The sequence below is a fragment of the Zea mays genome, chromosome 9 (genome assembly GCF_902167145.1).
Source record: "Zea mays cultivar B73 chromosome 9, Zm-B73-REFERENCE-NAM-5.0, whole genome shotgun sequence".
Taxonomy (NCBI): Eukaryota; Viridiplantae; Streptophyta; class Magnoliopsida; order Poales; family Poaceae; genus Zea; species Zea mays.
In genome coordinates this window covers 135,919,419-135,931,948 of record NC_050104.1, presented here as the reverse complement: position 1 = coordinate 135,931,948, position 12,530 = coordinate 135,919,419, and the positions used below count along the sequence as shown (strand labels likewise).

The 12,530-nt window shown below is 54.8% G+C and overlaps 1 protein-coding gene across 1 annotated transcript; it reads right to left on the bottom strand.

The window, feature by feature from the left end:
- Positions 1-878: 878 nt before the first annotated feature.
- Positions 879-2,515, bottom strand: LOC100280024 (uncharacterized). Its single transcript, NM_001152969.1, has 3 exons — positions 2,397-2,515; positions 2,185-2,260; positions 879-2,080 (listed from the first exon to the last, which is right to left on the bottom strand). Exons 1-3 carry the CDS (start codon positions 2,430-2,432, stop codon positions 1,149-1,151), a joined length of 1,044 nt encoding a protein of 347 aa, NP_001146441.1. The 5' UTR covers positions 2,433-2,515; the 3' UTR covers positions 879-1,148.
- Between the last annotated feature and the right edge of the window lie 10,015 nt (positions 2,516-12,530).

Below are 12,530 nucleotides of genomic sequence, written 5' to 3'. Positions count from 1 at the left end.
CTTGGCCTGACCCGGCGCCGAGGCGCTTAACCCTTGTGCCGCCTGGCCTGCCGGCTTAGCCATCACGATGCAATTAGGGCCTGTTCGTTTTTCACGGATTGAAGGCCTGGAACGGTTCCTGGCCGGATTGTTTCTCTAATTTATGTAAGTTTTAATAAATTGGAATGAATCCTGGTCTAATCCGTGAAAAACGAACATGGCCTTAATCATCATTATCGTGCTCGCGTCGTCCAAAGAAGAGGGGTTAGCATCAGCGATTAAAACTATGGCCCAAGTGGAGGTGCGCGTAGACCCTACACGGTACGTACGGTACATATATATATAGACTCTGTGGTTCGATGTCGTCACGTCCATATGGTTCGGTCGCTTAAGGGTTAGGGGGTTTGTGTGACGCCACCCTAGAGGCGTGTGGATAAGAGAGAAGAAATCCTTCTGTTCTGTGTTGAGCACGAGCTTCTCCATCCGGAGGCTGCATGCATGGGTTTTGACCACAGATACTACTACTCTATGAGAGGACGGAGCGAGCAACAGACTTTGGCACAGAAAGCGAATTCCAAACAAACCACAGCCACCTCACTTGTAAACTCATCCAGCTTACGGCAGGTCCAAAGACCCAATTTTCTAAGTTGTTTTAAAAAAACCAAATGGCAGGTCGAAGACTGATCAGTGATCACTGATGTTTCAACTGACGAGTAGAAGTGGAAGGATATTCGGTCAGGCAGGAGTAATATATACTAATAAGGAGATACAAAATACGCATTTGCCTTTCTCTAGACAGAGAAAACTACTAGCTAGCCATATACGTATATCTATTTGTCCTAGCCCATAGTACAAAATTTCTTGAAGTAGCCGGCGGGCGTAGACGCGGTGAACATCACTACAGGTAAACGCGCGTGCGTATCTCATTATCATTAGAAACAGTAAAAAAGATATTAAAAGGAAACGAAGAAAAAGCTCTGTCGTGCATGGAGAGAGGTTTGACCTCTATACTAAGTGGAAGAGGCCAGCAACAGGCTACTCTACTTACAACCACAGAGAGAGAGAGGGTTCTCTATTGCGGTAGCTAGCGGCGCCGCCTCCCCCCAACTACCTGCTGCTGCTGCTGCTGCTGGCCACGGCGGCCCGGGCCGCGCCGATCCGCTCTCCTCTCACATGACGCTGCAGGAGTTGGGGTTCTCGTCGTCGAAGATGCGGTACGACGAGTCGTGCATAGGCGACGCGTGCATCCCGGGCGGGCCGTAGTAGTCCTGCTGGTAGTAAGGCTCCGGCGCCGCGGCGTGCGGGTACGGCATGTACAGGTACGACGGCGACCACTGCTTCCCCGGCTGCGGCTGCGCGGAGTAGTACGCTTGATGCGGGTGCGCCTGTTGCGTGGAGTACGCCGGCTGCGCCTGCGGCGCGAAGTGCGACACGCTCGAGCTGCGCTGCGCCGCGTGGTAGCTCAGCACCGGCTGCGCGGGCGCGACGTAGTAGGGCGGCCGGTACTCATGCTCGTACGCGTGCTTTGGCGCCGGCGCCAAAGGAAGGGACCTCTCCGTCGTCACGGCGGCAGGCTCCGCCGTGCCGGCGTCCTTGGCCTTGTCGCTCTTCTTTGCCTCGTCCTCGTCATTGGCAGCGCCGGCAGCGGCAGGGGCTTCCTTTGCCGGCTCTGCTGCGCCCTTGGCCTGCTTCGTCTCAGCTCCCTCGCTGTCACCGCCGTCCGTCTTCGCCTCCACTTTCTCCACCTCCTTTGACGACTCTGCTTCGGGCTGCTTCTTCTCTGCGGCCCCGTCCTCCTGCTCCGGCTTCTTCTTCTCCTCCTCGGAGCTCTCGCCCTGCGGCTCCTTCACCGCCTCCTCCGACTTCTTGTCCGCCGCGGCCACAGCAGCAGCAGCAGCAGCATCCTTGCCGCCGTCGCCGGCAGGCTGCGGAGCCGGCGGGGCCTCCGGCGCGGGCTCGCTGTTCTTGGCGGGCGGGTGACACTGCCAGGGCACTCCCTTCTTGCCGGACTTGTACAGCCTCTTGATGAGCGTGTCGGCGTCCACGGTGCCCGTCACAGTCACCTTGTGCTGCGAGGCGTCCACCGTCACGTCCTGCACGCCTGAAAACAATCACCAGAACCACCCCGCTCGGTTCAGCCAAAAATGTATGCAGGAACCTGCTGACTCGCAAGAGGCATGTGTTTCTAGACGGCTAGGCACGCACCTTCGATGCCCCTGAGCACCTTCCGGACCTTCTTCTTGCAGCCATGGCAGTGGATGGCAACCTTCAGCACCACAGTCTGGAGATAACGGAAGAATCAAGGGGGGGTTAGCATTTACGACGACCTAGCAACCAAATTGGCAGCTCATATGATGGTATGGGATCGAAGAGCATTCGAGTACTCGGCGGCAGGTGAAAAAGCCATGGACGCTCACCTGAACGACAGGGGCCGCCGCAGCTCCTGACGCCATGGGGAGCGCTCTGGAGACTGGTCGCTCTGCCTGTTCGGCCAGACACGAGAGGAGCAGAGGAGCTCTCGGCTAACGTGGCTTTGTTATGGGAGGAAGGCGGTAACGGCAGCCGAGGTGCTCATCTTATAGCCGAATGAGGAAGGAATGGGCCAAAAGGTATACATGGGCTCTCTGACACCTGGGCCAATCGGTTCAAATTAGTTCTATTCTTTTTTTTCAAATAAAATGGGTTCAACTGCAATGCTAGCTGCTAGGAGTTTAGGACTAGCAGCTGTACAGCGGAGCTACGGTTAGCCGCCGGGCTGCCGCCCAGGTAGTCAACACTTTGGGCCTATAGTACTGTGAATGAGTTTGGTTACTCCAAATTTAAGATTGATCACCGAATAGCAACCATAGAAAGAATAGTGAAGGCCACAAATAACAATTAAGTGCTCAAATGTAAAGGGGAAGGAAAAAAAGCAAAATAAAAGGGTTTAAGGCAACGGTACAGCCATGGAATTTTGCTTTGTTGGTCAAAACACAATAGAGTGTATGATTAAATTTAGGTTAGATGAACATACTATGGAGCTTTAGGGCTTGTTTGGGATCAAAGGTAATGGAGTGGATTAAGGGGGCTAGAACCCCCTACTACTTAATTTTGAATAGTGAGGGATTATAGCCCCCTCAATCCCCTTCATTACCCTTTGTCCCAAACAAGCCCTTAGATAGCATGGTCATCTAGTGCCAATAGGTGTTAAAATTATGTGTATACATAGGAAATGAAATGATTATTAAAAATACTTTGTAAAATGTTAAATGTGCTCTATTTTTTTTTGAAAAACATTGGAGAGTTAGCATGCTTGAGGGAAAAAACAAGAAAGCGCTCTTTATGCATCTTTTATGTGTACCGGACGTATCTGGTGGTGCACCGAACATGTGCACCAAATACGAGACATGCTCACACACATGTTGCAAAGTTTTTAGCCGAGCATAGTGGAGTTTGGTATGCACCATATGTCCATGTTACCTCTTAACCTAGGATAGAGCATTAGCAACACATCTTCACTATTAATTCTACACTTGACGATAGTAATAATATTTTTGCTTTGTTGTAATAAAACTAGAATTAACAACCACTAGTACCCGTAGTCGTTTAATATTATTAATTGAGGTGAAACCCCCTTTTCATTATAGTTTTCTTCGTTGCTTCCGTATTTTACTCTTTTTATAGATTTATGCTATCGGATTTTTGTACTCTAATTTATCATGAAAGAGACTAGTGATATTCTTGGTTTGTAGTGGCCTAGGTGTTAGGCTATTTGCAGTAGATCGTGCATACGTAGAACATTAATTTTTGCCTGGTAGACTGCACTGTTTATGAAGTAAAAAATTGAAATAAGAGATATATATGATAAGAAAGAGTGCGGGAGGTAGCCTTACACCTTTTTTCCCTTTGCATCCCAATCCCAACTCTAATCCAACCCTGATCCCAACCTTAAACCGATGGAAAAAAATAACTATTTGCCACTATTTGGTGGTGGATGGCAATTTTTTTGGCATGTCAGTGATTCATGTGCCAATGACACATGATTAAGAAGATTTCGTAAGGATGACAAATAGTTAAATGCCCCCAAACCGACACTCTTATCAGCCATCACACCACACAGAATAACACAACTACCATGTGTGCATGCAGACACATGCACATTAGACATGTGTAGATGAACATTTCAAATCGCATCGCATTGATCATGCATGTGTGGCACATTTGTGGTTTTTAAACTAAGGTATATCTGCGGACACAATAGCTAGACTATAAGGAGGCTATATATTAATGCTCCCCCACCGTACTCTAATCCATTGTAGTTATCTGCACAGACGACGGCTCCACCTCCACCACCGCAAAACACGCGGGCCCAGCAGCACCAGTATATATAGTCCGGCGATGACGACGACATCAGCACTTCTCGGGCGGGGCCTGCTGCTGCTGGTCCATGTTGCCATGTTGGGCAGGACGATGACGCCGACGCCACCAATGCGTCCACGGACGCGGCGGGTGATGGCACGCTGGACTGCACTCGGCACACCGGGGGGCACCAGCTCGCCCAGCCACAGCCACAGCCACAGCCACCACCGGCAGCTACCACTACCAACCATCCGAGCTCAGCAGCAGCTCAGGTCGATGGAAACTTTGGAGAGCCCGCCCGCCCGCATTATTGCGCCCCTTTTTCTTGGCCACTGCAATCTCGATAAGGCTCCCAGTCCCAGGCAGCTAGCTCTACTACACTGCTCGTGCAAGGCGGCGGCGGCATGCAGCAAGCCGAGAAGATACAAAAGCATCCACGATTCGATTCTATACAATCGGTGGGCAAGTTGCATTATGTTGTGCGGTCCCCTTGGGAGTACGGAGGCCTGCGTGCTGTGCAGTGGATGGGAATGGCGTTTCCCGCTCGGTCCTCCCGGCTGCGGACGTTCGGAGCGAGGCGCAGCGCAGCACGCGCGGCAGCAGCAGAGCTCGTCTGGCGGACGCTAGGTTTTCTCGCCTCCCTTTCCCCAGCTCGATCATCTCGGGAAGAACGCATCGATCGATCCTCGATCGGATATGCAAGTGCCGTCTGCCGTTTGTTCGTTTTCTCGCTCTAGCTGGATCGACGACGACGTCTCGCGCTAGCCTCTAGCTGCGGCCCACTGCATAATTGAGCGAGCCGCTTCGGTAGCTACGTACATTTTTGTGCTCCTCCAAATAGACTCGTCAGCCGGCCAGTACTACGCGCCGGCCCGCCGCAGCTCCTCCTTTGCAACTCGTTTGCTTGTCGTCTCCTCGTGGCTCTGACGGGCAGCATGCGTACGTACTAGTAGTACGCGCGCGCTTCTCGTCTGTATATAGACTAGTGATATATATTCGATTCCTTGCTACTGTATAGTGTATAGATATAGATCAGATCAGATGCATGAGATGAGTTTTGGCTTGTCAGGAACGCATGGTTTGCAGCAGCGTAGGTCTTGAGTGCGACGATCGACGAGAAAGCTAGCAGGCGCTGGGCTGCTAGCTGGTTCTGATCTCTTGGCTAGCTGCGTGCGATGCGACCGTGCGGTCTGTGGACGCACGGGGGGTTAGGTCGTTTCGCTCGTCGCGGGGCGGAGGTGGTGGGGTGTGTGTCGGGCGAATTAATCGAAGGGAGCGCCGGGCACGCCTCTCCCTCTTCATTCGTCGATCGCCCGCCGTCGTCGTCGCTCGCCGCATTGATGAAGACGACGACGATCGGCTGACACGTACGTTTTCCTGTGTTTGGCGCGGTTGCTACTAAGCTAGCTGCATGCCATCCACACGAGAGCACTAGCTAGCTAGCACTGTACTAGTATAGTAGTCTGTCTAGCAGCTAGCAGCATGCTAGCGCTACAGTACGTACGTGCCGTGCCGGTTCATCAGGATGGAGAACTCCGATCGAACGCAAGCCGCTCCGCGCTCCGCTCGCGCGTGCCGTGCCCGTACGTACCGCATGTGGACGCAACAGTGGAGACGTGGGCCAGCCGGACACCCGCATGAGTTTGGCACCGGCGATCGGCTAGACACAGCGGAGAGGACCAGGACTGGAGCTGCTTGTCCGGCCGATCCGCCACTCTAGTAAAGCTAGCTCACCATCGAACACAAGGTCGGTACACAGAACAGGGGGACCGTCAGGGCCGAGGCCAGATGTAAGTAATAACAAACAGGATTAACGTACACAAGGAAGGCAACGTATCGGATACAAACAAGTACTTATGTATAAAATCAGTACAAACCAACTAAAAAAATTCACAAAAATATGTCGAAAAATTATGGATGCACTTCATTGCCCACTTTATCACTGTATAAAATTTCAAGTTCAAAATCATCGTATGTCATGAGATACAAAAAAGAAAGAAAATTCTATGATTAAAAAAAGCGAAAACTATCTCAGAATTTTCCTTTTTTTGTATCTTTTAATATATAATGAATTTGAATTTGAAATTTTATACAGTAATAGAATAGACAATAAAATATATTTATAATTTTTGAAAAGATATTTTTTTTTGTTAACTTGTTTGCATAGAGTTTGCACCAAATACATAAACCAACTAATGATCGATGGCGTTTTGTAGCGTTCTCGATATCGGCTTCGCTCTTGTTGGAAACACAGACACTACAGGCCTGGAGATGACATTGACAAGTTGGACTTCGTACAAGAGACGACGGCTCCGCGAGAAACAGGCAGCGGGTAGCCGGATACAAACCGTTTAATTTTGTCTACTGTTGTATAGTCGCGACTCGCGTTCTCATACGTACGGGCCGGGCGGCCGTCTCTCGCGACGTGAGCTTCGTCAGCTCCACTCCCGTTCCGGTACGGTTCAGTTCAGCCCTCTGCCGTGGCCACCGTGAATTCCGCCGCCGCCGCTGTGGCTCCGTGCTGCATGCATGCATGCTGCCGACAGCGCGCATGTGTACCGAGTCAGTGACCACACGCATCATCATCGCCATACCCGAACAGCGCGGCGCATCATGGGTCAGTGCTGGCTGCTGCCGAGCATTTGCTTCTTCCTTTTCTTGAGTTTTAAAATCTCCTCCGAAATCCGTGCACAGAATAAGAAAAACCTGGACCTCTAACCGGAAAGTTAGGCCACACGTACATGCAATTGGAGTAGAGCATTCTAAGATGCGACGCATCTCAGATCAATTAGCAGATGGGGCACCCTTTAGAGGCAGGAGAGACTCCCCCTAACAATAGTTGCATAAAAAATATAACTTATATATAACTAATTAGCTGAAGACAAACCATCTACCAAAATTATAGAGATAGAATAATGTGAAACTTTCGTATTCCACTAAGAGCATATCCAAGAGCTCCCCAGAAAATGACTCCTTAAAATCAGTTTTAATGGACATCTAAATAATTAGTAGAGGTACATTTTAATCATTACTCCAACAGATCACTTAAAGCGACAGATTGTTTCTGGGGAGCCCAAAAAAACCCCTCATTTGTAGCTACAAATAATGAGGGAGTTTTAAGAGCTATAAAAAAGTTGAGAGCGCTTTAGGGGAACTATTGGAGATACATTTTTGTGTTTTTCCAAAAAACTGGATTTAGGGGAGACTTCTGGGGAGCTCTTGGAGATGCTCTAATTGGTTGTGTTTATTAGTAAATTTTAAAATCTGGAAAGGATAAAAAAGCTGAAATCAAGTTTACAGAAATATCAATGTGTTCTACGTAGATTTTTTTAGTATATCAAAAGGATGAATTATTATCTTAATATATTTATTGTTTATCTGATCTTATTTACCATGCCCTGGTGGCATCAACTAAAAAAACTTTTAAAAATTGAAATTTTTAAAGACCTATTTAAGGTATATAATGTCTCAAGAATGGTTTGACAACTTTATATATGTCGGTGTTCCGAGACCGGGGGGTCCCTGAGCCGACGAGTGAATGTCGCCGCGTGCCCCAGCCCAGATGGGTCGAGCGCGAGGGCGAGCGCGAAGGGGGGGAGGCGAGGCGGCCGGAGACCGGCGTGAGAGAGGTGGAAATCCCGCGGCTTTCGTGTTCGTCCCGCGGCCAGGTCGAGTGCGCTTGCAGTAGGGGGTCACAAGCGTCCACGCGGGAGAGGGAGCGAGCGGCTTCAAGCGAGCGCCTGTCTCGTCCCCGCGCGGCCAACCTTCTCTAAGAGGGCACTGGTCCTTCCTTTTATAGGCGTAAGGAGAGGATCCAGGTGTACAATGGGGGGTATAGCAGAGTGCTACGTGTCTAGCGGAGGAGAGCTAGCGCCCTAAGTACATGCCGTCGTGGCAGCCGGAGAGATTTTGGCACCCAGCTGGTGTGATGTCGTGGCCGTCGGAGGAGTGCTGGAGCCTGGCGGAGGGGCAGCTGTCGGAGCTGTTGAGTCCTTGCTGACGTCCTCTTGCTTCCGTAAGGGGGCTGAGAGCCGCCGTCGTCATAGAGTACGCGGGGCGCCATCATTGCCTATCTGGCGGAGCGAGCCAGATGGGACGCCGGTCTTGTTTCCCGTGGCCCGAGTCAGCTCGGGGTAGGGTGATGATGGCGCCTCCTGTTGACGTGGCTGGTCTGCGCCCTAGGTTGGGCGATGTGAAAGCTCCTCCGAAGCTGAGGTCGAGTCTGCCTTCCGTGGCCGAGGTCGAGTCCGAGCCCCTGGGTCGGGCGAGGCGGAGATCGTCGGCTGAGGCCAGGGCGTAGTCCGAGCCCTGGGGTCGGGCGAAGCGGAGTTCGTCGTCTTCTGGGGCTGAGCCCGAGTCCGAGCCCTGGGTCGGGCGGAGCGGAGTTCGCCGTCTTCCGGGACTTAGCCCGAGTCCGAGCCCTGGGTCGGGCGGAGCGGAGTTCGCCGTCTTCCGGGACTTAGCCCGAGTCCGAGCCCTGGGTCGGGCGGAGCGGAGTTCGCCGTCTTCCGGGACTTAGCCCGAGTCCGAGCCCTGGGTCGGGCGGAGCGGAGTTCGCCGTCTTCCGGGACTTAGCCCGAGTCCGAGCCCTGGGTTGGGCGGAGCGGAGTTCGCCGTCTTCCGGGACTTAGCCCGAGTCCGAGCCCTAGGTCGGGCGGAGCGGAGTTCGTCGTCTTCCGGGACTTAGCCTGAGTCCGAGCCCTGGGTCGGGCGGAGCGGAGACCGTCGTCTTCCGGGACTTAGCCCGAGTCCGAGCCCTGGGTCGGGCGAAGCGGAGCTTCCTATGGTGCCTGCGGCCGGGCCTGACTGCCTGTCAGCCTCACTCTGTCAAGTGGCACCGCAGTCGGAGTGGCGCAGGCGGCGCTGTCCTTCTGTCAGGCCGGTTAGTGGAGCGGCGAAGTGACGGCGGTCACTTCGGCTCTGCCGGCTGGGGGGCGCGCGTCAGGATAAAGGTGTTAGGCCACCTTTGCATTAAATGCTCCTGCGATTTGGTCGGTCGGTGCGGCGATTTGGTTAGGGTTGCTTCTTGGCGAAGACAGGGCCTCGGGCGAGCCGGAAATATATTCGCCGCTGGAGGGGGGGCCTCGGGCGAGACGAAAATCCTCCGGGGTCGGCTGCCCTTGTCCGAGGCTAGGCTCGGGCGAGGCGTGATCGAGTCCCTCGAATGGACTGATCCCTGACTTAATCGCACCCATCAGGCCTTTGCAGCTTTATGCTGATGGGGGTTACCAGCTGAGAATTAGGAGCCTTGAGGGTACCCCTAATTATGGTCCCCGACAGTAGCCCCCGAGCCTCGAAGGGAGTGTTAGCACTCGCTTGGAGGCTTTCATCGCACTTTTTTGCAAGGGGACCAGCCTTTCTCGGTTACGTTTTGTTCTGGTGGGTGCGTGCGAGCGCACCCGCCGGGTGTAGCCCCCGAGGCCTCGGAGGAGTGGTTTCACTCCTTCGAGGTCTTAATGCCTCGCGTAATGCTTCGGCTGGTCTGATCGTTCCCTCATGCGAGCTGGCCGTAGCCCGGGTGTACGGTCGGGTCCCAAGTTCTCGGGCTGGTATGTTGACGCTGTCAACGGTTCGGCCGGAGCCAGGTTTGCGAGAGCAGCCCTCGAGCCTCTGCACAGGGCGAGAGGGTGATCAGGGACAGACTCGACTTTTTTACATACGCCCCTGCGTCGCCTTTCCGCAAGGAGGGGGGGGAAAGCGCCATGTTGCCCTCGATGGGCGCCGAACATGGTGTTTCCGGTGAGCTGTAGGCGGGTAATCCGAGTGGACGTCCGTGCCCCATTCGTTAGGGGTCGGCTAGGGGCCCAGAGGCACGCCCAAAAGTACCTGCGGGTGATCTGCCGGACCCAGTCCCCTGGCGACGGGGTCCGAGGGCTCGATGCCTCCCTCTGATGGGATTCCGTTACAAGATCGTTCCCGCTGGTCTCGGAAATGTCCTAGGGTACCATGGGAGTGCAGCCCGAGCCTCGGTTATGTATCGAATGTACCCATGGTCATCCCTCGCTCTGTGTCTGAGGCGGCTGTGAACCCTTCGGGGGCCAGCCTTCGAACCCCTGATCAGTAGTGGGCGCGGAGCCCGAGTAGCCTGAGGCGGTCGTTGAACCCTTCCGAGGGGCCGGCCTTCGAACCTCTGACCAGTAGTGGGTGTAGGGCCCACGTGATCTAAGGCGGCTGTCGAACCCTTTCGAGGGGCCAGCCTTCGAACCTCTGATCAGTAGGGAGGCTCGGAGCCTGGTTCCTTCACGGGGAAGGATCCTTTTCGGGGTATCCCCCTTTCCCGGTCCCTGTTGCAAGAGAGAGAAAGAGGAAAAAAGGAAAAGGATGTGAAATCGAACGACGCGGCGTACCTTTTCTGACGCGGTCATTATGGCGAAGGCGAAGCGTCGCTCGCTTCTCCTGCCAGAGGCGCCGCCTGTCCCGCCGCGGAGTTAATGCGATGGGGCGAGTGGTTGGCGGGGCGGCCGTTGCACGTGCGCGAGCCGTTCGAGGAACGGAACACGTGCGCATTGTCTTCATGCCGTGAGAGAGGGTTCTCTCGCTGCTCCCGGAGGGGACGTGAGCTTGGCTGACGACGTGACCGCTGCTCCTGCCCGCCTACCACCATCATTACTGCCGGCCCATTTTTGGCCGCATTGACCGTCGCGCCAGGCTGGCGCTGCTGGGTCGTGCGCTGGGTCGCCTCGAGTCGCGACATTGGTTCCGCAGTCGAGGAGGCGCGGTGTTGGCGCAAGTGGCAGTGCAGTTGCATGCACGAAGCATTCGGCGCGCCGGTTGCATGATGCGTGGGCCTGGGCCTCCATGCCGGGCGTGTTGGGAGTCGGAGAAGTGCGCCCACTTGGCGCAGTTGCATGCCGCCTGCATGGCTGCCCGCCCTTTCGCCCGCTGGTCTGGGCAAAAGTGGAGAGTCACTTGTAACCGCTGGGCGGTTGCACACACCACGCACGGCGGTTCGGCTTCTTCTGCTCTGAGTCGGCTTGCATGACGCATGGGACCCAGCCCCCGTGTCGTAGGAGGAGGGCCTTGGAACGTGTTGGAGAAGACTCAGCTCGCGACGGCTGGGGACGCAAGTAAGGAGAGTCGCCTTTAAAAGGAGGGTGACCCCCTTAGAAGGCGACCATGTCTTCACGCTCCCTTATGCATTGTGTCTTTCCACCTTCCAAGCCCCCGGATGGGGGATACCCGCCATCTTTCCGCCTCGTCGTTGGAGGAACGCAACTCCGTGGGAGTTGGTACCTTTCAGCCATCGTTCGGCTTCAAGGATTTTCATCATGCAGCCCAGTTGCACCCCTCCGCCGGTGGTCACCCAAGACGGTGACCTCCAGTTTGATGGTGGGGGAAAGCGAGCCGGGCTGCGGCCTCTGCCCCTCCCTCAGCCTCAAGGATTTTCATCACCAGGGCTGGGGAGGGGAGTGTGCCGAGTTGGGGCCGGCCCCTGCGTGGGCGGCGGCCCGCTCCTTCCCTCAGTGATCGGGGGGAAGGGCGGTTGTTGTCCGTGGCACCGGCAGCTGCCGCGTGCCTGGCTCTCGGACGCGAGTGGCTCCGGAGCCGCTCCCGGCGCCGGCGTCTGCCACGGCAGCTGGAAGAGGTTCTTCCGCCGACGAGATAGCCAGGGCCGCCCACGGACCGACCTCCAACTCTACGGCCTTCTGCCCATCCTTGCCTCATGAGTTTGGGCATGGGCGGGGGCCTCCTGGCAGCAGCATCCGCCCTGAGGTCATCGCTGCCGCTGTTCGGCCCCCCGGAGCAGAAGTCGTCGTCGTCGCCGCTGCTGGAGCGGGCGACGGCGCGCCGTTCGTCGGTCTTTTGTTGCTCCACAGCCCCCCATCGAGCGGGGTTGTTCGTACCTGCAGAGGTGGAACCGGAGTTCCATTTGTAATGGCACTTTGAATGCCAGTGTTTTTGTTCATTGTGGCTGTCGAGGCCTGAACATGTATGTAATTTTGGCACGGAGCCGTGTTTTTTCCTCATTTTCGAGCACTAAGACTCGCCTGTTGGTTGTCTGAACCGCTTCACCAAGCGTGAGTCGCCCCGTGTAAAGGTGACGAGTGAGGTATCTGTATCCCGGAGGCGCAGGAGTCCCTCGGCTCGGTCGGCCTTGTTGTCCGAGGCTTCTCTAGCTTAGTTAAAGGAACCCCTCGGCCGCTCTCCGATGAGCCGAGGCCAGGGGTAGCGGTGTCATTAGGCCTGGGCGTTCGGGTTACCCGAAAATTTCG

Bases quoted from the DNA above. Each gene is read 5' to 3' on its own strand.
- LOC100280024 (NM_001152969.1), bottom strand. From the start codon at position 2,432: ATGGCGTCAGGAGCTGCGGCGGCCCCTGTCGTTCAG. The intron at 2,261-2,396 runs GTGAGCGTCCAT...CGTTATCTCCAG, and splicing joins CGGCGGCCCCTGTCGTTCAG to ACTGTGGTGCTGAAGGTTGC. The intron at 2,081-2,184 runs GTGCGTGCCTAG...GATTGTTTTCAG, and splicing joins GGTGCTCAGGGGCATCGAAG to GCGTGCAGGACGTGACGGTG.